This window comes from Falco peregrinus, chromosome 7 (assembly GCF_023634155.1).
Source record: "Falco peregrinus isolate bFalPer1 chromosome 7, bFalPer1.pri, whole genome shotgun sequence".
Lineage (NCBI taxonomy): Eukaryota > Metazoa > Chordata > Aves > Falconiformes > Falconidae > Falco > Falco peregrinus.
The window spans coordinates 11271254-11298900 of record NC_073727.1 but is presented as its reverse complement, the minus strand read 5'-3'; the positions used below and the strand labels follow the sequence as shown (position 1 = coordinate 11298900).

At 45.5% G+C, this 27647-nt stretch overlaps 1 protein-coding gene across 3 annotated transcripts in view; it reads left to right on the top strand.

Annotated features, from left to right (window-relative positions):
* The first annotated feature begins 3966 nt into the window (after positions 1–3966).
* The window catches only part of TSNAX (translin associated factor X), a 41197-nt gene continuing 17516 nt past the window's right edge, over positions 3967–27647 (top strand). The window contains exons 1-5 of one of the 3 annotated variants that reach the window (XM_055810103.1): positions 18926–18992; positions 20117–20147; positions 21056–21163; positions 24425–24539; positions 26184–26314. In XM_055810103.1, coding sequence (XP_055666078.1) covers positions 21148–21163; positions 24425–24539; positions 26184–26314 — 262 coding nt within the window. In that variant the 5' untranslated portion in view covers positions 18926–18992; positions 20117–20147; positions 21056–21147. Of the gene's footprint in view, positions 18993–20116; positions 20149–21055; positions 21164–24424; positions 24540–26183; positions 26315–27647 lie in introns of those variants that run through there. The other 2 variants (XM_055810102.1, XM_055810101.1) reach the window with 2 other exon arrangements.

The following is a 27647-nucleotide window of genomic DNA, read 5'->3' as shown; positions in this document are numbered from 1 at the left end:
AGAGCAAATTCCCCTGCCCACAGCCTAATTGCTGTGAGCTCCAAGTTGCCTCAAGAAACAGGTTGTCAAGGGGAGGCTTTAGGCCAAAGGACCCGATTTTCGTTTGTAAGATCTGTAGTGGGCCACTCGGAAGCAATCTGCACATTCAGATAGCCCAGAGCCCCTTCTTCCCTGGTAGGTCACCTGCTAGGATCCTACACAGACCCTTTTTCCTTCACCAGCTCTCCTGCCTCTGCTGAGATGTTGTGCAAGTTATCTGGGGGCTTATTTAAGGAACAGTACAGCACTGATCTGCAGTTTTTCTAAGGTACATGCTATACGTAAGGAAATACTGTAAAGCTGCTCTCAACAAGCACAGATTGAGTTTCCTCTAATTTTACACCATCAAACACAGCTGCTTGTCTTTGCTTTCAAAGCCTTCCAAGCCCATCTCCGTCCTCTCTGCGACAAAATACAAGGTGAAATCCCACCTTCAAGAAGATGCCCCATACTGCCTCATACTTAGATTTTATCCCTGCACCTTTGTGCTCCCTGTCACGCTGCCTTTCACTTTCAGGAGCTGCTCCCAATGAACCTCTGCTTCCCAAAAGCTCCTTAGACCCGTCCACAGCCAAACTGGCCATGGCAAGGCTGCTAGTGTCCCAGTGCCCCTCGGGCTGGCCAGGCAGTGATACCGCAATGCTGCTGCATTTACAAATAGGTATGACACTGAGTGGCATCCCACACAGAACACTGCTCAATTTCTCTGCATACTGCTAACAAGTTTAACTTGGATCTTAGAAATTTAAATAGACATATAGAGGCTCTGGGTTCATGCAGATGGTTATACAGAGAGCTTAGGAAATAAGGAACCCAAGCGTGACAAAAATAATGAAAGAAAATGTTCTAAATCTTTTTGTGAATTATATTCTCTTACTGTTATACAGAGTTTGCCTTGCAGGCTAATCTAGGGCATCAACCTACTTTATTTTGTTTAAAGACAGTAGTTTCTTTATTCCCCAAACCATATTCTAATGTTAGTATTTTACAAAATACAAAAATTTAGACATTTTAGCTTGTCTATGCTAGAAAATGGTACTGTTATAACAATGCAGAAGTAATCTTCCCCACCTATTGTGCAGACAGCATAAAGACATTTTATAATAGAACAGCAATTCCCAAATAAAAACTGGGGGAATTTTAGTGGTATAAGTCACCTCTCTATCATCCAAAGTAGGGCTTTTGCCAGTATAAACTAGTTTGGTTACAAAACATCACAGTTCTTACTGCAATTATTGTACTAGGAAAACTAGTAGATCCAGACTGCCTACAAAAACATGGCTGCAGCAGCCACCAATATCCTGAGGACTTGTTGCGCCAAAGGGAGTCCAGTTGTGACTCTTGATTTCATTGAAAGTTATTCCAAGAATGACTTTGTCCCACTGGACTGGATTCCCTTTCATAACAAGAGCACAAAGTGCACTCCTAGTAAAATCACCTATTCCAGGAAATATGTAAAAAGTAAAAAAAAAATATTTTTTTGTGGTTGGGGGAGGGACCATGGAGTGAAAATGAGTAATTTCTGTATTGCTGCAGGAATTCCGCCACTCCAGTAAGTATCCAACATCCCACCAGCACGCTGCCTTCCTTATTTTGCAGACTTGTGAGATTTTTGCAGCTCCAGGTGGCCTCTTTTTCCCTCCTAGATAGCACAGCTGGGCCTCACAGTCAACACAACAGTTAACCAGCACCTTTTTTTAGCTTGATAAATATATCTGCATGAAGGCATTGCGTGGCACGTGTGAATCCAAGCGTGGCCAAGGTGCGGGCCAGGCAGTGCACAGCCCAGGGCTGAGGCTCACCGGGCAGGAGGAGCTCGCTCCCTCCTCAGCACGTCAGCGGTGCAAACTTACAGCACGTAGGGCACGGCAGTGTTAATCCCGCTCAGCTACGCCATATCCCAGCCCCATGCTCTGGTTTCCACCAGAGCTCTGGTAGCCTTGTGAGGGGCATGCTAGGTTACCTGCGAATGGACAGCTTGGGGACATCCCGGGCACCTGGCCCCACGCTCAGCCTGGGCACTCCCCACTTCATGAGGCTTATCTGAGCTCTCTTGCTATCTGCTCTGCTGTCTTGTGACTTTGCTGAGCCTGACAGAGAAATAAAAGCACCATCCTTCTTTCATCAGGAGAGATGGAGCTGGTTCAGGGCACCGAGGCAGCAAGACCCAGGGAACGCTAACGTGAGTCACATTTGGCTCTCACCATTGGCAAAGTAAGCAGCTGGAAGGGTGGGAGCTTTGCTACGTATTTTAGCTACAGCAGAACTTGGGAAGCTGGAATGGGATGGTACAAAACTACTGTCCCTGCTCCCCCCTCTGCCATTACTCCCTCCTGCCATGGTAGTAAGACAGCATTCCCAGCTCTCCTAGGTGTTCTGCCAGCTCCCTGTTCCAGCTCAGCAATTTCCATCTTCCCTTGAGTGGTGTGAGCCAGCCCCAGTCCTGGCCTTTCATCCTTGGAGTGGCAAAAGTCAGCTTTGCCAGCTCAGCTGAGGAGCCCAGAGAAACGGCTTTGGCCAGACAGACCCAGCCAGGTGCCCTGGAGTGCAGTTGTCCCTGGATCAGCTCTACCAAGCGCTACGCACGGGCTTGGCATGTGTTGGTACCTTCACATGATCTACGCCAACCCATTTTACTTCATATTGCAGCAGCAGTGACTGGACCTCACCTAAGAGGATGGTAACATACTAAAACTCATTTAATCCAGGCCTTTGCACTTGTCAATCAGATGCTTTGCATGCAGCCGAATGGTGCTCAGACAGCATAGGCAGCATTGCCTACCTATGCAGTTTCATGTTTTTTTATGGTTGAGGGACGGACAGAGCTAGAGGGCTCTAGCTTTGACCATCATCGCTGTTCCCTCTTAGGTTTGGGACGCCTTTTAGAGATGTTGCTCTGTTGCCAGGGGGTGTGCAGCTCCGCAGGATGAATGACAAGGAGAGCCTGCTTCACAGGCTGGCTTCTGGCAGGTGTTTCACACATGGTCAGCTTGGACCCGACTTTGCATTGAACATGACTCGGAATCTGTCCCTCACTGCACTGGGCACTGCCTAGGCCCATGCATCTGTACAAACTGCCACCATATGTGCAAACGACCCTGCTCCGGTATCAGAGGCTGTGTCATCTGGAGTGTTTTACTCCCATGGAGAATCATGCCTTGGGTTTCTTTTCACTCCCCTGCTTGGGTGAAGGGGAGTTTGTTTTAACAGGTCAGGTTGAAAACTTGGGCAGTTTAGGAGCTGCTTCACATGCAGCTCAGCTGTCCCATCTCAGCATCCTGAGGAAGGGGAGAGTGGGCAGTGAGGCACGGACACCCTATGCTAAAGGACTCGGCCTGTGTGGATGAGTTAACCGCCTTTGCCCGCTTTTGTAAAATACTGCAAGGTTTGTGCATCTCACTATCTGCCCAATGCATGTATTACTCATTTGTTAAAAGCCTGCCAGTTATTCCCTTTCATCTGTAGCACCCAACTGCTGTTTATCCTAATTCAGCGTTTGGAAAAATCTTGTCACCCAAATTATATTAGCAGAAGGTGAAAGTAAGCACGGAGGAAACAAGGACAACTGCATATATTCCATGTGGGTAGATTACTTGTTCTTTTCCTGTGGAACAACTGTGGATGTTTTTCTTACTTTAAAAGAAACAACAACCCCCCTGCCACCAACCAACCCCCAAACCCCTAGCTACCTACGAGCTTCAGCTACACAAGCCATACCCAGCTGTGTGCACGTAGCTGAGTGACGCCCCCCCCAGAGCAGGGCACATTCCAGTTGCTTGGGTCTTTGGGATTAGCTGTCCCTTTCATCAAGTTGGCTTGGACTACTGTTCCTGTTGATCATGCAATGCAAATCTTCCTGAGAAAGACTCTCAGGCTATTGATTACAAAAGATAGCCATTTCAACAACCATTACATGACAAAATGTTGCAGGCAATTGTTGCCATAGATAGGAACTGTTTATTGATAACAGCCAGATATAAAATTATGCATCCTTTACATGAAGCAATGTTGATTATCTAGTGTAGCAAGATGAAAGTTATCATTTATGCCACTTGGGGAAAAGAGCTCTGCCAGAACGTGGGAGGACACACGTTATCTAACATCCTACCTAACTTGTAGTGGCTGAGAGCAACACGCAGGAGAATTAGGACATTTCTGCTTGTGAAACATCATGCCTGAGAAGCAGAAGGCTGTGAATTTATCCCCACCTCATTTTAGGTGTCTAAATGAAGCATTGGTGTCAGCAGCACAGTCGTCCTGGGCACCTCCTCAGAGAGAGATGCAGTTCAGATTTTAGGAGGGATGAATTGCTTTCTGCAGGCACTTCCCTCTCTCCACCACAGCAGCCAAGCTCCCCTCACCTTGGAGGAGTCCAGCTGCAGGGTGGCAGAAACACTGCCCGAAGGGAAGATACTGGTAGTTGTTTGGGGTCACTCTTAAGGAAGGGAAGGGGGAATTTCAAAAGGATTGGCTCAGGATTCCTCTGGTGGGGGCAGAGCCACAGCCAGCAGCAGTGTGTACAGCAGATCCTGTTTTCTCCAGCCCAGAGGTGTGCTCAGGAGGGAGGTTGTGCTGGGACAGTCCCCATGAGATAAGAACCTCCTGTGATGCCAACCCTGAAGCTACGCTGATTTACACTAGGATGAAAATAGCCCTCGGAGGTTTTACACTAGCGAAAGGTCAGCCAGACGGGGACAGCAGGGCCAACATATAAAGGAGTGGGTGAAATAGCAACTTTTCTCCCTATGCACTGGAGCTCTGCTTTAAAGATAGACTCCTGAACTATTTATTGGGACAATTGTGCGTGCCCTCTGCCTAGGAACAGGTTTACCTCTGAATGCTGTCACCATTAGAATAGGTATTGGACGGTTTTGAGGAGCCCTGGGCTCCGGCCAGGATTGTACTGTGCTAACGGAGATTAAAATACAGCCCTGTCCCATATCCCCTGCCTCACATGAGCTTGCTCACAGCGTGTTCCCTGCTAACACTTTCCATGAAAACCGGCCAGATCCCCTTATCAAAACCCATGGGACTCCTCGGTGCCAGCAGACCTTGCATCCACGTGAGCTGCACAGATGGACAAGTTCAGTGCACCTCCTTGATGCCAGCATGCGCAAAGGAAAAGTCAGCTTTTGCTTTCCGAGCAGATGCCGCTTCCCTGTGGGGCAGGGGGACACCATGCAGGTACCCACTCCTCTGCCACAGAAAGCTGCTGCCAGCAAGGAGGTGGGTGAGCAAAGAGGAGGCGGCTTCAAGGAGGATTTGGAAAAGTTCCAGTTACTGCAAAGCCAGTACCATGCTGAAGAAAAAAGGCGGGTGGTTCAGTAAACCTGGCATGGCCAGCAGTGCCAGGGTGACAGAGGGCATTTTCCTGGCGGTTAGCCTTGAGCTTGGGGGGGTGTGTGTGTGCAGCTGCATGGCAAAGGAGTGGAGAGGAAAGTGTGCGTTGCTATGAACACATGTAGAAAACTGGTCCCCAGGACATGATCAATGTCCGAGGTGCTCCAGATGTGTCGATGCAATTGACAGCTCACGGTCCTACTGCCTGATCCACAGTCTCCTCTGCCCCTTCTTCCAAGAACCAGGCTTTGGAGTTCACAAATACCAAAGAGCACTTCTCTGATGTGCTTTAGCACTTGGCCATCCACCGTGGTCAACATACTGTTTTTAAAGCAGATGGGTCTGGGAAAGGTCATATTAAACTTTTCAAAGTCCAGGTTTCTTTCACCCAGTGAGCAAGGTGGCTGGCCCACTACGGTAATGTAGCCATATCATAGATAATAAACAGTAGCTGCATGCCTCCTCTTCCGTCTCCTCTCTCCATAAGCCTGTATGGACCTTCCTGGCAACTGCACTGGTGGTGTGTTTTGGCCAGACCTGGCACTTGCTCTGGTAGGTCACCACAGCCACCTGTGCTGCCACAGCCAAGAGCATGGCATGCTGCAGCCCCAGGGCAGGGGCAGACAGCAGTGAAGTGGCAGCAGCAGAAATGCCACAGAGGGACTCAGCAACCTGCCTGCCACGGAGCCTGCTTTTTTCCCCGTTGCCTTGGTGGAGGAAGCACCTGGGCTGGAGAAATGAGCCATTTAGCTACTGCCTAAGATCAAAATGAAGAATGCCTTTGGAAAACCGGCAAGTATTAAGCAATGCCCGGGGCAGCTGGAGAAATAGATGTTTTGCACAGCACTGTGAGAAAAGGGAGCGACCTTCCTTGAGGGCTGGGAGACAGACGTTTAAAGATTTGTCTCCCAGTCTGTGCAACCGGTGAGAGACCGGCTGTTGTAGGACCAGACTCCAGGAACACCTTCCTGGGACACCACTGGCAGCTGCTCCGAGGACGGGAGTGGGGACAGAGGTGGAAGCTGTTTCCTTGGAGCTCTGAGCCTGGCCTGGGTCACGGCAGGCAGCCGTGTGGTACAGGCTCTTTGGAAACTAAGTACACCTCACGCCGAAAACCAGCAACATTTGCTGCTGTCTTCCGCTGTGGAAAGCCTGTTTGGTCATGCCTCTAGTAACAAGGAACTTTCCTCTAATTTCAGGACTCAGTCTGTTGATGGCCACTTTGCACTCAAATATTTTTGGGTCACATTGTCCTTCAAGTGGAATAGTTTGTCTTTTACCTTCCTGTCCTCCCACGGTGTTTATGGAGAGAAATTATAAGGTCTCTCATTCTTTGCTTTGCTGAAATTCTTCCCATGTCTTACAGGACAGGCTGTCTGTTCCCCATAATTTTCCTGGACATCTCTTCACAGCACCTATTTCAGTTTGAGGGCTTTCTGAACACAGAGCTAACTGGAATTGTATACAGTATTCCAGATGAAGTTTCTTGGTGCCTTTTTTACAATGCCATTAGCATAATTTCCACCTCTTTTCCGTCCGATTTTTACTACAGCGTTTGACTCTATTTATGTAGCCTCATCTCTCAGTGATCTCTGCCTGTGATATCCATAACTTCTTGAGTGCCAGCAACACCATCCAGCTTTCTGATGTTGACAGATTTCATCACACATCAGTCACGTTTCACAACACTCCTGTTTTTTTAATATCTAAACTGTCAGTAAAAATATTGAAAGCCCTAAGACCGGTCTTTGTGGAACCTTGTGGAACCCTCTCATTCCAGCATAGCACCTTTCCAAGGTTACTTATCTTCTTCCCTTCAGGCAGTTCCTCACCCATGTACAATTTGCCTACTAATCTCCATCTTCTCCAGTTTGCCTTTTAATCACATAAGTAGTGGCACTGTATCAAATGCTTTACTGAAATCCAACAAGTAAGACCTACCATGCTTCCTCTGCCAAAAAGATTGAGTTATCACATCTAGGAAAGATAATTGCTTAGTTTGACATGATCTGGTTTTGAAAGACCCATCTTGCATCTTACCCTGTTTCCCAGCTACTTATTACATGCAATTTGTAATTATTCATTCTTCTAAATTTGTTCTAAAGGTCTCAATATGCAGTTGGCAGGTATCTGGTGAGGACATGTTCCTTACACTTTCTCATAAATCAGGTATGGGATTTCTGTGTGACAGATCTAAATAATATGCTATGCCTACTTGTGCTTTCATCAGCTTATAACATGGTCTGTTTTTATATCTTGGTTTATCAGTCAGGTGAGTGCTTGCTCCTGAAGGTGTAGGCAGATTCACTGACCTTATTCCGATCCTTTTGTAGAGGTTTTATGTGTTTTCCTGTATTTTATACTTTAGCTCTCAGGTTGTGCACTGTGTGAGTGCTTTATGCCTTCAGGCTCTGGCGAGAACAGGTTGTAAAATTTGCAGAGTTGCTTGGTCGACTGAAGAATATAAAATTAGTGTTTGAAAGGGGAGAGCAAAACAGCCAGGGTAAATGCAGTGTTTCTCCTTGGAGTCACTCAGGTTCTCTGAGAGCTGCAGTGCTGCAGGAGCAACTCTGTGTCAGGGGAGCACAGGAATTTGTTTTCATCAGAGAGATGCTTTCCCTGCCAAGCTGGCAGCAGCTGTAGGTGAAGCCTTACCAGGGAAGCACTTTCATAGTCCCTGTGCTAGGAGGGGAGTCCTCCATCAGTGACTGACAGAATACTGACCTTCACCTTCTGTTCCCTTTCCATCTCCCTTCTGTCATCTTCACCCCACCCCCACCCCCACCCCGCCTTGTTTAGGGAACTCTTGTCTGTTTGGAACTACAGTAATATTCTTCACAGTAATGTTCTTCAGAAGCTCTCCAAACATCTCATCTTTATTCTCCAGTTACCAAGATGCTGGATGGCAGTGAACACATGTACACCTGAGGATTTTGCACATTGCAAATGCAGAATTCACAAGGTGAGAAAAACAAGTATTGTGTAACGCTCAGTTTTCCGGGACAGCAAAGATAAGGTTTCCTTCAGTCCTCAAGCTTGTTTCCCACAACCGTTCTAAGGATCACCTCCGCAGCCTGCTCTGAGTTACAGGAGATTCTGGAGGAAGTTAATTCCTAGCTTTCATCCTGCATCAAGCCTCCGTAGTTCATGGGCGTAACATCCAGTGAGCGCTCTACCAGTTAACTGATCCACTGTGTTTCATTCACCACAGGGAGGGTATGGGGGTTGGAGAGATTCCCCCCTGCCCCGAGGTCAAGCATCTAACTTAACAACCCTAGTGGGGCACAGCCCAAGATAAGAGTTAGAGGGGATGCTGATGGCCAGCCTAGTGATAGTGTTTGCAATTTTGCAAGTGATCCTGGTGTTGGAGGGTGTGTTCCCCAGTCATGTGAGGAAACAGCAAAGAAAATACCTATTTGCAAGGGTGAAGGGGAGGTCAGTGACATGAGCATTGCAATTACTTGCTGGTATGGGGCCCCCCAGTGCTCTCTATACAGGAGGACAAAGGCACTAATAAACTGGAAAAAGATAGCTATGGATTTAGAAATACACCAAAAGGTGCCTTCTGCCTTTTAAATTCCATTTCAAATTCCCTGCAAACACACTAAAATTTCACTGCTATGGCTACTTATGGGATGGTTAAGGCACAATAATTCATATTTTGAAAGGTGCTGTCTACTTGTACTTGAGATATTATTGTTACATATCCAGTCTAATCCACTTCTCATGCTGCCAGGAATATAAGGCAGATGTCTGTCATCACCAACCAGTTCTGCCCCACATCAGTCCCTTGAAGATGTTCAAATTGCTGACTGGCGATGTAGTTGCTTTAGTCATTATTCTGTTTCCTCACGTTCCTCAGGATCTGTCTCTTCTTTCCTCTCCATGTTGAAACAGGGCTTGTTGAAGGACCTGGTTATCTGGCACTCTCAAAACATGGCCAAGGTCAATCTGTTTTCTCCACTGTGCTGTTTGTACAGCTGTGGGTAATCACGCAGGCTCTGAACCCTCAGCATTCCTTTTGCTCTCTGGCTGCTTTATGATCACTGTCCCCCGCAGGCATCCACATTGAAAGCGCTTTGATTTCTGAGGAATAGACATGTTCTTCTAAGACTTCAACTTGTACAGGTGTATGTGTAATGTATTTTTAATAATGGTGGCTCAAAAGAGCTTACAGGGAAGCTTAGCATTGATGCTGGTGACTTCCATAAGGGACATAGTCTTGTCATAGAAACAAAGATTCCACCCATTTTGATATCATATTCTTAGACCAGTGCGTAGAGCTGTGCGTGGTCATGTATAGGTATTTGCAAAAGACCCCTGCTCCGAGCTTACTCTATGTTGTGTATTACTCTTACATAGCCTGTGGTGAAATTAGAGACCATTGATAAAGGCATTTAGCATTAAAAAGGCATTAAGATTAATGTTTTAGTTGTTACAGTTTTCTAAACAAATATTGATTTTCTGGGATTTGTTGATACAGATTTTCCTGGAGGACAGGAAAATAAAAACGTCATGCTGACTTTTTAAAGATGAGGTTATAAATGCACATCAAACCTTTATTAGTTTGCTTTCTGGGGCCTTTGCACTGTGGCAGAACTACAAAATGTTCAGTCTGTAATGAGCACAGTTGTATTATCACAGAATCATAGAACGCTTTGGGTTGGAAGGGACCTTAAAGATCACCCAGTTCCAACCCCCCTGACATGGGCAGGGACACCTTCCACTAGAGCAGGTTGCTCAAAGCCCCGTCCAGCCTGGCCTTGAGCACTTCCAGGGATGGGGCATCCACAGCTTCTCTGGGCAACCTGTTCCAGTGCCTCACCACCCTCACAGTGAAGAGTTTCTTCCTAATATCTGCTGTAAATCCTACCCTCTTTCAGTTGAAAGCCGTTCCCCCTTGCCCTATTGCTACAGGCCCTTGTAAAAAGTCCCCCTCCAACCTGCAGGGCCCTGTTAGGTACCGACAGGCTGCTATAAGGTCTCCCCAGAGCCTTCTCTTCTCCAGGCTGAACAACCCCAAGTCTCTCAGGCTGTCTTCATAGGAGAGGCATTCCAGCCCTCTGATCATCTTCGTGGCCCTCCTCTTATGTTGGGGTCCCCAGAGCTGGATGCAGTGCTCCAGGTGGGGTGGCGTAGAGCAGAGGGGGAGAATCACCTCCCTTGACCTGTTGGCCACGCTTCTTTTGATGCAGCCCAGGATTTGGTTGGCTTTCTGGGCTGCAAGCACACCTTGATTTTTTTGTCCACCAGCATTCTCTAATCCTTCTCCTCAGGGCTGCTCTCAATCTGCTCTCTGCCCAGCCTGTATTGATACTGGGGGTTGCTCTGGCCCAGGACCTTGCACTTGGCCTTGTTGAACTTTGCGATGCTTGCTTGGGCCCACCTCTCAAACCTGTCAAGGTCCCTCTGGATGGGACTCCTTCCCTTCAGCGTGTCAACCACACCACACAGCTTGGTGTCATCAGCAAACTTGCTGAGTGGTGCAGTCGATCCCGCTGTCCATGTCACCAGCAACAATGTTGAACAGTACTGGTCCCAGTACAGACCCCTGAGAAATGCCACTTATCACCAGTCTCCACTTGGACATTGAGCCACTGACTAGAATGAGTGTGACCATACAGCCAGTTCCTTAACCACCAAAGTGGTCCACCCGTCAAATCCATGTCTCTCCAGTTTAGAGACAAGGATGCTGTGTGGGACAGTGTCAAAAGCTTTGCACAAGTCCAGGTAGATGACAACAGTCACTCTTCCCTGATGATGATTTCAGTTTTCCAGACTGAAGCTGATCACACAGCACAGCAGTCAGGGAGAGCAGGGCCAGAATTTTGGAGACACCTGGTCAAGTAACAGACTATGGCCAGGTCACAGCATTGGCATGTGTACGGTAGATTCAGCGAGGAGGTTTTCAGTCTTATCATCCCCAGCATCTTCAAGGTCATTACCCATGACATAAAATTACATTCTTAAACTAATACCTCCTGACAAAATCTTCTCCAGCACATTTTCAATGGACAAAGGTCTGCAGCACTACTGTACTCCATCTACTTGTCTTTAATGCTTTGTGCAGCTGCTATGCGGAGCTGCCTGAAACCCTTCCCCTGAGGCCCAGGATAAACATTCTGGTTTCTGTGACTGGACCAAACATCTTTATCCTTTTGAAGAGTATGAGAAGGCTCATGAGCCCCCTGTGGCACAGATGAAGCAGTTAAAGTGTGTTAGTGGCATGGCAAAACATTGTTCGTAGAGCCCCTGGGTACAAAAAGGCAGGACTAACTCTGTATTAGCATTTAAGCCACAAGGTGAAACCTGGTCAGTACTGATCACTGTGATTCCGCGGAGCAGAAGAAACTTGGATAAAAGTAGCAGTTAGGTGTGGGAGGTATAAAGCTATGTGGGAAGGTAGATGGAAGACCACCAATACACTTCAACTTCAGCAACGGCTTCTTCAGTGCAGATCTGTAAGCGGCACCCCCTGCTCCTGACCCCTTGTAATATGGTTGGCATAAGTAATGTAATTTTATAAGGCAAATGGCCATTCTCTGTGACCAAGCCAGTCATGTATCAGTCCCTTTTACCTTCCTCATCAGGCCTGGAAGGTCCTGCACACCAGGCAGATTTCCTCTCCCCCTCCCTATCAGCCAGCCTCAAAGTTCCTGACAAGGTTCCCAACTACTCCCTGCCTTACCAGCTTTTAAGGTTCCAGACACCTGGCCAAACAGGCTGTGATGACCCCATCACAGAACAGGGAAGTGTAGCAGCACACAGAGCACTGTCTATAAAATCAAGCAGTTACAAGTCCTGAGTAGGGCTTGGACCACAACTGCTGCTGAACAGCAAAACTCATGATCCCCAAATGGTCAGGGATGCCTTCACCGTCATCTGCTTCTGCCAAGAACTGAGTGAATGACTTGCATTCTTTTACATGTTTTGAGTCTATATGATGATTTTTATATTGATACTGCAAGGCAAATATTAAGACCAATCTGCAGAGGGTCCAGGTGATTAGGAATGATAAGGTAACCTGTACTACACTGACTGATCACAAAAATCCTGTGCTATTCTGGTCATAAAATCATATGCTATGCTGATCATAAAATTGTGTTACAAATTAGCTTTAATTGTAACTACAGCTTAGTGCAGTCATCATTCTGCACAGGATCCCCATAATGCTGGGCGACAAAACCCATTTCACGTAAAATCTCTCCTGGCCCAGCTGGGAATAAATCCTCTAGAAGTCCCATACAGATACCTCGTGCAGGCGTAGCTATTTTTGCAGCAAGGGAACCAGCTTTACTCTGGTGTAAATATATCAAATAGCTCATTCTCCAATCTAATAAAAAACAACATATGGCTCTTCAGCCCTGCATTGTGGAGGGGGTCTACTAAGCAGAGTGGTCAACCACAGAGAAAAACAGTCTGACAAAGTCAAAGAAGGTCCCTGAGACCAGCAGTACCAGCAGAGTGCGTGCTCAGGGGGGCACTTGTTAATCCTCGTTTTTTCCCCATAATCACCGTAGCCTCTAGGCATGCACCAGCCCCTAATGTTAGCCTTGCAGAAGCCAGAGGGGTTTGCACTGAAGCGTGTAGGAGGGATGGGTGTTTAGTTTGGTTCTTTATCCTGCAGAACAAGGGAAGCTTCTTGTTGGGGTTTGGAGTCTGTCACTGGGAGTGGTTAATATGAGGTGTGCACCATAGCTTACACGAAGAAGGTTCCCCTAACCTGTCATTTCTTGTGTGGGTGTGTTTTGCCCTGGAGCAACCTTAACTGCTTTTTAACAGAACTTTTTGGTGGGAATTGTTAGGAAAGCATTTCTCTAACTGCCTAAGCCTTGCTGTGTTTTTTTGGCCCTACCTATACCGCAGCATAAAATATTCTGTACATTGGGAATTCTCAAGACTTGATAGTCATCTCAATAGCACCCAATTTAAACAGCATTATTCCTGTTTTACATTGGCATGAATGAGGGTTTTCCATATATAATGTAATATTTTGCCTCTCTCAGATGTAGACACCAACAGTATTCTCAGACTCTTTCTTATAGAGGGTTAACTGCTGATGAACCAGATTAACCCTTTTGCTAAGAGCCATTGTCACCAAACCGCAGCACTAAAGAGGACCAAGAGGGTGAAGGAGCATATGTATTTGGCACTGCTTACCCAGGCGGTACTGAGGGTCACAGGTACTGAAGAGCATCTGAGACTCTTCAAGGTTGGTAGGGTTCAGAGAAGAGACTTAGGTGTGCGTACAAAAAAAAAAAAAAAAAAGGCAAAAAGCAAGTTCTGCTATTACACCATCGGCTTTACTATTTCTGATGAGAATTGCACCTTCAGGCTCCCTCACTTTTGTTACTCCCATAGCTGAAGGGAATGTTTTTGTTTTGATTTGTTTGCTGTTCTTACTCCACCAGCATCTCTTCCTAAACTGCAGCTAGCAACTTCAGCCCATACATTTTCTTTGTCCTGCCACTATTGCAGAAAATCACAGCATTTCATCGAGTGGACCAAACTGAAGCAGCTAGAAATACCGTATCACTTCAGTTAGAATTTGCAAAGGACTCAGGCATGGAGAGGGGCATGGAAGAGACAAGGCAGAGAAGTTAGTCTCTGCACTTCGCTTCTACTGAATCAAGGGTGTTGGTGTTGATGTAGATGCAGAATAAAGATATTCTCACCTTGAATTCCTCCAAAGTAATTCTTTCATGCGGTTGCCTCAGTAGAATGAAATCTTTATGAAATAGCCAGCACACCCACCCAGACATAAACCAGGCACTAACTGTTCATGTTTAGAAACAAACTTTCCCCATGGGTTCATTATTCATAGCCGGTCACTTGCCAGTTTTCCCTTGCAAGATACAAACTAAACGTTAGGAATAAAGGCAATGCACAGTTGGGTCTCTTTCCACACACACACACACCCAGCTGGATGTTGTAGCAAACCTTTAGGTTCTCTCTGTCCCTCTCTTTTCCACTTGCTCATTTACAAGTCAGCTAAATCGACAGGGCATTCCTAAAGTCTTCCTGCAGATCCACTCAAAGGCTGCACCATGGTGTATTAGCAGTTGGTGTCTTTGCTGCCTCTTCCAAGAGAAATCCCAAATGCTACTGGCTGAAAAACATTCGCAGCTTTCAAACATTATTCCAGGAAAAGAGGAAATCATCCTCCTGATCCATCCTGCCAAGACTAAGGGCATCTCCGTTGTCTGAGAAACATAACAGGTTGTTGTTACAACAACTCAAGACCAGCTGACCTCCCACTTCCTTTTGTCAACCAGCTGCAAAACTCCTTGGTCATGTAACAGTCTCAAATTGAACATCTGACCCCAGTTTATGCAATTCCCCTGTGACTGTTTCGTAAGCTTTTTGTCACTTCACTCAATTGTTTGTTAAAAGCATTCACAGTTACATTGGCTAACGTGAACATTTCAGTATGACAGATAACCCTATGGTTAAGCCCTCCATCCCCAAGGCAACCTCACAACCTTGCTCTAAAGACTACGTCATATCATGAGATAAAACGAAAACCAAGAGGTTACACAGAGATAATTGCAGCTCTAACTATCCATAGTGCTACTGCTTTATAGAGACTTTAGGAGACATTTTCAGGCTGGTTATTTAAACATAGGAGGGCATCGCAAAGACAGCATTTGTCTCTAAAGCTCTACAAGCCATACAGGTCCAGGAAGAGTACACTGTGAGCTCTGCCAGTAAACCCAGGCTCCTTGAAGAGCTTCCAAAGAGCTACACAGAAATGATTGAGGGCATAAAGATATGGCAATTTCATGTGTCTGCAAAATCACTTGGGCCCTACCTCTGTACAACTTCATTACTTGAAGCTGTCGGTGTTACAGCAGCTCCACTACTGTGGTCCTTGAGTTGGACCCACCACCACTCCTATGTCTGCCCTTTACGGTGTTCAACTGAGTCGATATTAAACTTGGGCTTTTCCAGAGAAGGAAAGATTCATTCTCCACTCCCTTGAGCATCATTTCAAGGTAGTCTCTGCTGACAACACTGCAGCAGAGCAAAAGCCTCACTGAAGAATATTGTGTAGGAGTGTTACTAAAGTAGGTCATTGCCCAAAGCGGCAGACTTCAGGGATAAAATGAATTAAGAAGTTCCTACCCCTGATGGTGGTTGTTTTCAGTTGGCTTGCCCACTCATAAAGGCACAGATGATATCTTGTCCACCTACTCATGCTCTGCCCTCACAACTTAAAAAACATTTTTTTTCCATATGAAAGCTGAGTTACTGGCCTTGTCTTAGGATCTGGAGCACAGTTGTATGCAACTCATATGCAACATCTCAGCGTGACCTTAAGTCTCTGAGGAAACCTTGTTGGTTTGTTAGTTTGTTTGGGGTTTTTGCCCTACCCTAAATCCTGGCACCTCCTTTCTCTTACTATTTTCTTCCTCAAAATGTTGTTATTCCTCCTTCACACTTGTGCAGCTGCCATTCTCTTCAGGAATAAAGAAAACATAACTGGGAGGGGGAAAGGTATAATTATCCGCTAGAAGAAAGATACTGCAAATAACCTGTTGCCAAAGAAGTTTATCACTGCCACATTTAAATGGACTGCCTCAGAAAAAAAAAAACCACCCCAGTTTTTGTTCACGACAACATCTTAGGGATGTCAAGCAAGTTGCTGAATATCTCTGGGCATGTGCAAAGTGTCCCTGAGTAAAACAGAAATCAGTGGAAGACCAAGCCTCCACTCCCCACAATTGGCCGAGAAGTCTCCACTGCTGGGAAACATTCAAATGCTAGTGCTCTTTCCACCATCCTGTGACACTGACATAATCAAATCTACTCTACTTTTTGTCCAAATTGCTGCTGAAAACAGGGAAATAGCACAGTATTAAAAAAAAAAAAAGTATATGTAGAAAAGCAGTTTTGTACCTCTTCTAAACAAAAGGCTATGCTTAAATGTGTGCAATGATAACACTGACACAAATAATTTCATGTCCTGATCTTGCTACATAGAAAGCAGAAAGCTCCTGCGCAGCTGGTAGGGCAACAATCAAGCTGTTGCACAACTCAGTATGCAGATCAGGCCTGAGGAAGTTCTGCCAGGATCCTCTGTACTGTTTTTCAAACGTGATTAATATCTGTTTTCTTAGATTAGGAAATTGGAGAGAGGATTTGTTATGCTTCTGAAAAATTTTGAACACTGCACAACAGAGTCATATGTTCTAGATATTTGGAAATACCAGGTTTTAGCAACTCCTGCTTGGCTGTCTAGAGACTGTTTAAAGCTCCTTGTCAAACCTTAACTCCTCCACTATCTGACTTAGGTGATTTATTGTCCTCCTAAATCTGTCCACAGATTCATCTGGTATTCAAGTTTGCTATTAGCTGTATTTGTTTATTTGTTAAACACAAAGGCTTGAGCCAGGGCTAGTGTCCCTGCTGTGCTAGAACTACCAAAGGCCAGGCTCTACTAACATTGGCCTCTGAAGCATTCCCATCTCACAGCTGGGCTTATCTGGTTTCTAGTAAGGTGCAAGTTCCACCCAAATTTTTTTCCCTAGTCAGGATGTTTATAATCACTCCTGGAGGCTCTTTCCCTCTGTCAAATTGAATCGACCAATTGACCAACAGATTAAAAAATTATTAAGGGTGGGGAGGAAGGACTGACACACACGCACACCCACACACAAAAGCTGCAAGCACTCCGCCTTTGTGCTCATGTGAGCTGTTTCCTTGGGAATCCAGCTACTAAAACAGGCAACAGCTGTCTAGCAGCAGAGCGACAAGACTGATGATTTGCAAACCTTTTGGTTTTGGGATTTGCGACACCCATGCCTTTTTTAAACATGTTAGAGGAACATTAACAGGATGCAGTGTAGGAAAGAGAAGCACGAATAGTCCAGTGGGGCAAGATTTTTGTATTTATCACCATAAGAACTGAAGTGTCATCATGTGCCCTGGTTGGAGGGATATGTATTTACAGTGTGCATCCATCTCCCTTGTGCTCAATCCTGTGATGTCTCCTATGAACACTCACACTACATCTCTAGCAGAGGAATTTTTACCAGGCCTGACAAAATACAGGATGCAAATAACCTGCGTTCAGGAAGTAACAGTCCCAAACCAGGTCAGATTAGTAATCCACAGCCCCTCTCTCTCTGCCTGCAGGCCAGGGACCTCTATTCTCTGGCTCTGTGGCTGCTGCCTCCCCTGTGGAAGCAGCTACATCAGCTGCTTCTCAGATTTCTTTTCCAAGTATCAGGTGGCTTCACTATCAGACCTTTTTGGTATACAGTTAGCGTCTCCAGTTTCCAGGCCCTGTCTTGCTGTCAGTTAGCATCCTCTCTGGCCTCCTTCACCTGGTACACCTTATAGCCGGGTGCTGTGGGGCTCTCTCCATACTGAGCACTAAGGGGAATAGCATGTCCCTTGGTGTGGCTACTCTGGGCCATTGACGTGCTCCTGTTCACCTCATGTAGAAGGAAAGCACCATGGTCCTGATATGCCAGGGAAGAAAGAGGCTGTAAGGAGGCAGAGAGTGGGTAGAGGGCCTGAGAGGGAAGGGAGGAGGGTGAGGGGAAGGTGACATGACAGTCACTTTCTGTGGGCCCAGACTGTGGAAAGTCATAGAATCACAGAATCATTCTGTTTGGAAAAGCCCTTTGAGCTCACCAGGTCCGGCCGCTACCCCAGCCCTGCCAAGCCCAGCACTAACCCACGGCCCTCAGCACCGCATCCACGCGGGCTCTAAACACCTCCAGGGATGGCGACGGCACCACCTCCCTGGGCAGCCTGTCCCAACGCTTCACCACCCTTCCCGTGAAGAAATTTTCCCGATACCCAACCTAAACCTCCCCCGGCGCAACGTGAGGCCGTTTCCTCTCGTCCTGTCGCTCGTTATCCGGGAGAAGAGACCGACCCCCGCTGCCTACGGCCCCTGTCAGGTGGCTGCGGAGAGCGATCAGGTCCCCCCTGAGCCCCCTCCTCTCCAGGCCAACCCCCCCAGGTCCCTCAGCCGCCCCTCACAAGGCTGGTGCCCCAGCCCCTGCCCCAGCCCCCTGCCCGGCTCTGGACACGCTCCAGCCCCTCCACGTCCCCCTGCAGTGAGGGGCCCAAAGCTGAACACAGGGGTCCAGGGGCGGCCTCACCGGTGCCCAGCGCAGGAGGATGGTCGCCCCCCGCTCCTCCTCCGCTCCACTGGCCGGGCAGGGCGCTGGCGGCACACGCCGGCTGTTAGCAAGGGCAGCGGGCAAATACCACCGGGACGCCGCCGCTCCGCCACCCAGTCCCGGTCCGACCACTACATGTCCCGTCGTGCCGCGGGCGCGGCAGGCCCCACGGCGGCGCGGCAGGCTAGCTGCCCAGCCACTCGCCTGCTCGGAGCCCGGCCCGGCCCACGGCGCTACCCCGCTCTCCCGGGCAGTAAGGCCCGGCATCGCCCTCCGCGCCGCTCGAGCCCCGCACCGCGCCTCCCGCGGCGGGCCGGCGCCCCGGCTGTGCGGCGCCCTGCTGTCAGGCACCCGCGCAGGCGCCCTACCGCGGCGGTGCGGCGGGGCCCTGGCGGCGGGCGGGGTGGAGGCGGGTTGCCGTCGCGGGGAGCGCGGCTTGGCTCGGCGGCGGCACCGGGATGAGCGGCAAGGAAGGTGACGGCGGCGGCGCGCGTCCCCGTTCCCCCCTCCCTCCCCTCTCCGGTCCGGCGGCGGTGAGAGCCGGCGGCTCCCCGGTGCGCGGCGCGGCTGCGGCCGCCGCAGGAGCCAGACGCGTACCCCGGCCCTGACGGCGCGGAGCTGCCCGCCGCCGCCTGGTGCACAGCGGTATGGGCGGGCGCCTCTCGGGGCGGGCGGCCGATGCGCCGCCTGCCGCCGCCGCCGCCGAGGGGCGGTCCAGCCGCAGCCGGCCGCGGCCGGCGGCCGTGTGGGCCCACGGGGGCCGGTTCAGCCCCCCGAGCCGGCAGGAGGCGAAGGCGTGAGGAGCCAGAGCCCGCGAAAGCGGCGGCGGGGGCTGGGGAGCGGGAGCGCGCCTCCCCCGTGAGGCCGCGGTGCCCTGCGGGTGTCACTGATCTCTGCCCTTACGCTGAGGGGGGCTGCTTCATCAGGTGTTACCGTCCTGTCACTTGGGCTTTACAGATACGTCTGCAATTCTAGTTTTAGAAATCTTCATTCTCGGTGGTAAAGAGGCGGCCGGGCCGGTACAGCCAAAAGCGGGGTGTGTGTTAGGTCTGTGAAGCGGTTGTAGTGGTGCCATGGCGCTTGCCTGGGTGTTGGTTTGGCCTGGGCAGTCACAGAGGCCTCCCTTCAGCCAGAAATCCGGCTCTGCCGCAAGGAAGCTGGCCTCTTTATTTTTCAAACCTAAGCCTAAGTTACAGTTCCTGCAGCTGGTGGGGTTCTCTGATACTCAAGTTGGTTATTCACTGGAACCTCTTCTCTATTTCTCGCATCCCCCCACCACACGCGCTTCAGGAGGGCCTGTTTTTTCCTGTAGGTCATTATGATGTTCCCAACTTTAAGAATGCTGCAGGGAGTTTAATTCTGTGCACTATTTCAGGGGTTGTGTTTGTAATGTTTTCAACTTCTACAGGAAAAACAAAACCCTGAACTCATGTCCTAACAGAAAAGAAGGAAAAAATGATTTTCAGTTTCCTCTTTTAGAAAGTAACTACGCCCACTTCTGGTTTTGGTTTTGGATAATAAACAATTAAACGGAAACATTTTAAAATCCAGTGTTCGTCTGTAACTTTTAAGTAGCTTCCTTTTGTTCTTCTTTTAAGGAAATTGAGAGAACTCCACATATTCAGAAAGGTATGCTTGTATGTAAGTTTGCCAGATTTTGGCCTCTGTTAGGAACACAAAGTGTACAGCTGTCACAAAAAGGAGGTAGTGAGAGGGAGGAATGGTTAAAACATGAATGACACAGTGGGTCAGTCCTAGATGAGGGAAGGACAAAAGGAAGAAGCAGTGTAAGGTACAAGTCAGTGGTAAAGTAAGGCAGTCCAAAAGAGATGAGTGCGAGGTGAGGGTTTGAAAGGGAAGGCTAAGGAAGAGGCGTATCGGGCCAGTTGAAGGGAACAGCTGTATTGGGGTGAAAACGAAGAAACTGGTTAATGGGCAGAGTGTAAGGACCCAAGATGCTGCACTGCAGGAGCTAAACCTGCATGCCTGGATAATGGTGGCCTACTTAAGTTATGCCTTGCTGCTTTTTCTGATTACTGAAGACTCTGAAGACTCATGACATAAATAATTACAGTAATGGAAAACATAGTTTTAATGACTCCTGCTGAGCTGAATATTTAAAATAATTTAAAAAAAAAAAGGGGGGGGGGAATAAAAGGTCTAATCCTGTAGGCCCTTGCTCACGCAAGGATTTCCATGCAGCCATTCCCTTACAGAAAGGAAACATAAAAGAGTATGAAGACCTTACCACACACACACACAAAAAAAAAAAAAAAAGACTTGGGATCTTACCACACACAGCCATTAGAAGTGGTAGGATTTTTTTCTAATTTTCACTAGGAATGTGGTGGAAAAAGTAGCATGCTAATGTGAAGATGATGTCAGTTGGTAATAAGGTTCATCCAGTTACCTTATTCTAGCCTGAAAATATGGCTCCGGTCAGGGATGCTCTGGTGACAGTGTTCTGATCCTGCTTATGCTCTGGCAAAATTACTTCATTTTTAAATATTTTTTTTTTGTGTATTTTTTATGAATAGGATCGGGTGGGTTCAGAAAACGAAAGCATGACAATTTTCCACATGGTCAGAGAAGAGAGGAAAAAGAGAATGTTAATTCATCTTCAGCTTTGATGACATCTTTTAAATGTAAGTAAGCATTTGGAAAGCCAGATTATAATAATGTGGTATAGAAATTCTTAGGAAATTTTTTGGTATTTAGTGATGGAATAAACCAGCTTTCTCTGGGGGAGAAACTTGAAACTAGTTGGACTTCTTCATACATTTAGAGCTTGGTGTTTTGCTTTTTGTGCAGTGAAGTCCTGAGAGCGGGATTTTGCATAGCTCCACCTGACTTCTGACTTGCTCCCTTTTTCATCCTACCTGCGGTTCCCCCTCCCCACCCCATTTGTGCTGAACCTGATGCTAAGCAAACGGCTTAAGTGTTCAGCCAGGTTACTGGGTTACTGTTACTGTTACAGTTACTGGTAACTGCAAAGGTTACTGGGCCCTTTGGTGGCAGAAAACTTAAGATCTGCAGGTGTAATGCAAAATCTGAGCCGTGGGGACAAGAGGAAGAGATGGCTTCCTCTGGGAGACTGAGAAGGCTCTTGGCTGTTGACCTTGGCTGTGGTGCATAGATCGCTAAGTTACTTCAATGTAAATCTGGATGCATTGATTTGCCAGTTGGTAGCTGTTTATCCATGCTCTTTAAAAATAAGAGTTTAGCTAACTAATATAGACACTTACTTTAGTTTGAGTGCCTTTTCAAAATTAGCTTATGTTTCAGTTTCTTTGAATAAGCAAGTGTAAACTTCCCTCCAACCAAATTGTTTTTACAGGATTTTGCACAAAACCAGATTTAAACTCCAGTTAATCTAATTGAACTTTCTCATTAGACAGGGCTAAGTTGAGCTTCAGAAATGAGAAGTTTTGACAAAAGAAGGGAGATGTGATACGGGAAACAGATTAATTCTTGGTGTAAGATTTTCCCTGTCCCACATATTTTTTTATGAAGCTAAGGAGGATGAAGAAGTAAGAGCTGGATGGCTGTTACAGATGGTCACTTCAGTATCATGTAATTTCCTTGCTTTCTTTAAAACAGATACTTCTTTTTTTCTGTGGAAGTCAGCTTGGCAGGTGATTAACTTTGACCCCTGAACTTTTATAATGAATAAAGTACGTGCACTTGCTCTTCAATTGAGCAGTGCAACTGTATTTTCAACTTTAATTTTTCACAGTTAAGCATATCAGTTTATTATAAGGTTGCCATTAATTCAAATTCAAAACAACACTTGTTTCCCTCTTTTCCCATGAGATCCAGTCAGCAGCGTTTGGTTAATTTCAGAAGAGATGTAAGTGACTCGGTTTATTCAGCTTTTCAAAGGTGGACTCTTTGTATTGCACTAGTGCTCGTAAGCCCCACACAGAGATGCTGGTGGTCTTTGTCTCCATGTCAGGGCAAGTATTAAGCAAAGGTGAGCTCCGGATGGTTTATAATTGAGCAGGCTGTGCAAGATGGACCAGAGTGGTGCACTATTTCCACATATGTTGCCCAAATCTAAATAACCTGATGTGTGACATTAAATTGTTATACACATGTTGCTCTTTTTAATCTCTTTGGGAAAAAAAAGTACTTGAATTGCCATAGTTATCTGTTGGCACCAGAGATTTCTTAACTAATGGGAAGTTGTCTTCTTTAATAAAAATAATTAATCAAAACCCAAGGAGTATTTCTTTTGCTTAATACATTTTTAAATATGACAGCTCAGTGATACAGAGAGTGGACAGCATCTTGGTTTGTAAGGCTAAGATTTGTTAAGTGTCATTTTTAATGATCTGATTCTGCATCACCAAGATCAATAGAGTATTGAGTCTTGGCTTTCAGTGATGGATTAGACATTAAAGCAGAATGTGTGGAGGAAATGGCTTTGTGATCCTGATGCATGAGCCTGGAGAATCCCCCGAGTTCTAATCCTTTGCAGTTTAGGCAATAGTACAATAGGTATTCTTGCATTCTGTTAGGCTAAAGATTACTGTATTTGTTGGTGTTTTAGTTCAGGTCACAAGACACTTCCTAGTAGTCCCTAACAGGCTTAAAGTCTAACATAAAAGCCACAACTGTCCGGAAGAGACTGGGGGACATTGCTAATATCGTAGATTTTCAGAATAGTGAATTTCCTGGTAGATGAAATTTGTAAATGGACATTGGAAATGTCATATGTGGCATCCTATGAAGGAAAGTACTGGTCACCTTCCCTCACGTTCCTGTTGGTATGACCTGAGGGTAAATTTCTTCTTGATGGTAATTTAGTGGTGAACTAGACTCTCAGAATTTGGAAGAGACACACCAATCAGACATGTGAAAGATTTAGAAGATTAGTAGGAGTATTTGTAATTTATCTTAGAGTTTCAGAAGAAGATCGGGGAGAACAGAACAAAGTAAGAGGAACCAAGTTTTTATCAAGGCAATGAGAAGTACAGTTATTTTTGTACCTTCATCTAAACTTAGCTTGCCAGGAAACTGCTACACTTTTTTAGAGGATATTCACTTGTCAGGCTCTTTAAAAATGTATCCTCTCAGCTAATTGTCCCCATTCTCACACAGATGTTTTAACTCAGTTACGCAGGAGGTGTGTTAGATTTCTTATAGGTATCTATTAATTGTTTATTTAGTGGAGTAATCATCTATAAAATGTTAATGGTATCTGTGAAACATTCATAATGTTTGACTGTGATAACCAGACACATATCCTCTCTTCTCTGCCTTCATTGGAGTTAGACAGAAGGAATGTATGTCTGTAAGACAGAAATCTTACTTTAAGTAATTGATCTCACTTTGCTTTAATACTTCTAGTTCTTAGGGATATTAAAATACTTGACTATTGGCCATGTCTAGCTGGGATGTGAAATGAAACTTCTTTTTACTAAATGGTGCATTTTTAACAGTGTATATGCCTTAGCCAAATGCCTTGTTTGGTTGGTTTGGTTTAGACTGGCAAATCTTATTTACTAATGATTGTCGGGGTTTATTTTTTAATTTATCTTGCTGAATTTGGGTGAAATTTTAAGTCTTGTTTCCTGAACAGCAGTATTGCAGAACACATTTTACTAGTTAAAAAAAGTATTTTACATCAAAGTTGTTTGGGCTGCCTTAAAGCATCATCAGGGTTGATGCTGCCTTATTAAACAAAAGTAGTATTTTTGATTTTGCAGCTCAGGCAGGTGGTGGGAGGTGGTGGCCTTCACAGCTGTGCCCCATGCAGGAGCAGCTGCGCTGCCCACCTTGGGAAAAGACATTCCCAGGGAAAAGACTGGTGGGGCTGGGGCCCATAAACAGTCACTGTAGCACAGGCTCTCTGCTCTTCCTGTACACTATGTATATGTGATAACCATATTGATTGACTGCAGCATTTCAGCTGGAGCTTGACACCAGGCACGATAAATATGAACGACTTGTGAAGCTCAGTCGTGATATAACTATTGAAAGCAAAAGAACAATATTTCTGCTCCACAGGTTTACCAGGTGAGTCACATTGAGCATGAAAGTGTTCATGGAAACGTAGAAGCTGCATTGCAGTGTTTTCTGTATTTGTGATTAATAGGTGCAGTGTTCTGTTGAGAGGAATTTAATTAACTTCCCATGAACATCTTTAGGGTGGATGTGAGCTAACGAATGCACACTCCAGTTAGAGAATTAAAGGGTGCTGGTTCAGGTTTCTCAGTTGGTTTTATTGATGTATTAAACAGCATCATAGTAGTAGAGTGTAACGGCAGGTGAGAGCTTTCCAGATTTCAGCAGGCTAGGCAAGAAGTGCATGCACTCTTCCTTCAGATTCGTTACCTCTGCAGTTACTTCACCATTTTGGTTTTTGCAGCCCTGCCCTAGGTCATCAATGCAAAGAGGAGGCGACCTGGGTTCTATTTATGTCAACTCATACTGCAGTCTAAGAGGCTTTTGTGTGAAGTTTTGAGCTTCTACATGTTTTGTGTTCTCATGAGCCTTCAAGCAATCTTTGTAAGCCACAGACAAACTAGAAGAATAACAAAGAAATTTGAAGCTTTGCATAGCCTGTTGCGTAAAATATTTGCTATATGTGTCAGACGTTGTTCTTAATGTGTTATAACTGTAACAGCTCTCCCTGTTCCTTCTATTTTTAATTTAATTTATTTTTTGTTGCCTATCAATGCATTTCTGCTGTAGTAGTGACTATTTATAGTTACCATAGTAGTAACAGTTATAAATAGGTATTATGAAGTTGCCCTCTTTTTAACTTGCTCCTGTTCTGCAAAGAGGAGGCATTGTGATAATTCTAGTAACTGCTACAGCCTTGACTGTAAATAACTACTCCCACTGCAGGGGCTATGTATCTGGGAACTGGTAGAGGAAAGAACAACAACAAAAAACTCCTTTACTCTGATTTTTAGATTCCTGTTTTGTAAGACATTTCTGGTTTTGTGAGAGTGGAAGCTTTCCATGCTGTATTTTTATTTCCTTCTCCTTTGCTCTTTGCTATTATTGTGGCTTTAATTTCAGTAAACTTTAGTGCTTTTAAATGTTTTCTTGGGACCTGTCTATCAGTAGTTCCTTAAATAGACTGTAAACCAGTACACCATATAGGTTATTTGAGGGTGGGGAAGTTTAAAGGAAATTAGATAAACTAAACTCTAAATGCCAAGTACATACTATGTTTGTGAATAGATATTTCACCTGTTCCTGAATTGCATAGTTCATAATTACTTCCTAAAAAAAAAGTAATCACATGTAGAGGTAGATCCTGTATTGTATTTTGCAATACTGTAATGTATTGCAAAATACTAATTTATTTTTTTTAAGAGCTTGAGGGACTTCTGCAAATATTGCTGATTTTCTGGCGTCGTTTTTTGAAGCCTTTGCATGTATTTCTCATTGTTCTTATTTAAGCAATAATTAAAATTCTGGACTGGAATAAACATCATCTACCAGAACTGTGTTTGGCTGGTTGATTATTTTCATAATCTACAGAATTTAAGAATCTGCAGTAAGTATCAATGAAAGTTAAACTGTTTCTCTTTCCAATACTGGCTTTGCTTTTTCCTAAAGCCATTGAAAATGTATGGGTTAGTAAAGAAAATGTGTAATATTTTTTAACTGTTTGTTCACATTCTGAAAGCTGTTCTATGATTGCAGTGCTCCCAATGGGGAAGAAATACTAAACGAGTCTGAAGTCAAGCTCGATGCTGTCCGACGGAAGATTAAGCAGGTTGCACAAGAACTGATTGGAGAAGACATGTATCAGTTCCACAGAGCTATATCTCCAGGTAAATTATTTTGAAATAGGGGAAGTATGCAGTTTTGCACTACGCTCAGTTTCTCTTTATGCAGCAGTGGTTCCTCTTCATGCCACAGGTCTGAATTTGTCACATTTCTATGGTTTAAATCAGGACTCTGATTAATCTTTGTTGTTAGCAAAGTTAGCTCTCGTATTAGAGAGACTATTGCCCTACAGTCATCTTACCTTGCAGTTAAATGAAGAATTAAATGGGAGACTGCAAATGGAAAGATTTGCACCTTGACCTAAACTGAAGTTGGGCGTAGTTCTAACAGATGTACTGGATGGTGTGTGACAGAGAGGAGTATGTGCAACACACTCATTTACTCCACCTGAAGGGTTGTAATTTCTAGGAGGAGAGCAGGAGCAACTTATCTTGTGAAACGACCCCATCTGGAGTTGACAAAGTTTATGAATTAAAATCCTTAGATTAGCATTTTCTTTCTTCTGAAGACTCAGAATATGCTTTTGCCTCTGTTACAAGCATTAAAGCAAAGTTTATATGTTTCAGTTGCATCTTTTTCTGCTCCTCCCTGTAAATAGCAGTCTTTACTAACATCCTTGAGATACTAAGTCCCAGTGTTTTCATGATTTTTGCTGTCAAATCATATTTCTTTGCTGAATTGTTGCTGACTATCTGAATCTTACCTAAAATTGTTATGCCTTGTTTAAAATAGGAAAATAGGTCACTGCTTCTTTGACATCTTGGACATGGCATAGAAGTGTCTCGTGTTTATCAGTTTCGGTTTAAACATACTGGAGTCCTGTGTATCTTTCCATGTTCAGGCAAGATTTCTTCGGCTGAGGAGAGCTGAAGATTTTCCCTGAATGATTTAATTGTTTAAAAATGTCTGTAGGATTGATTTTATAAACCAGCAGCAAATACATCTGTGTAATTTACAGGGCAAACAGCTCACAGATTAACTTGTACAATTGTCTGGCACAAACTTAAGTTTAAGAGCGAGACAGCTCATAAGTGAAAGCTCAGTTTGGCACTTCTGAAACAGGAGGAGCTTGCCATGCTAGTCTTCAGTGGCTCTAATGCAATTTCACAGTCCTTACCTGTGGTGCATTGCATTGTTCAGATGAAATTTAAGTAGTTATTCTTAAAGAGCTACTTCATCTGTGTGTGTCTTGCTGCTGTCTATAGCTTTGTACTGTAATGAGGCAATGAAAAGAAAGATAATTCAAAACTGTTAACACTGCAGATGACCTCAAAACTGTGAATAAAGCTAGTCCAAGTATCCTGACATGCTGAAAATGTGTTTTGGTTTTTATTTGAAGCACTGCTTATAAAAGCTGAAAATTCTTGCATTCAGTTT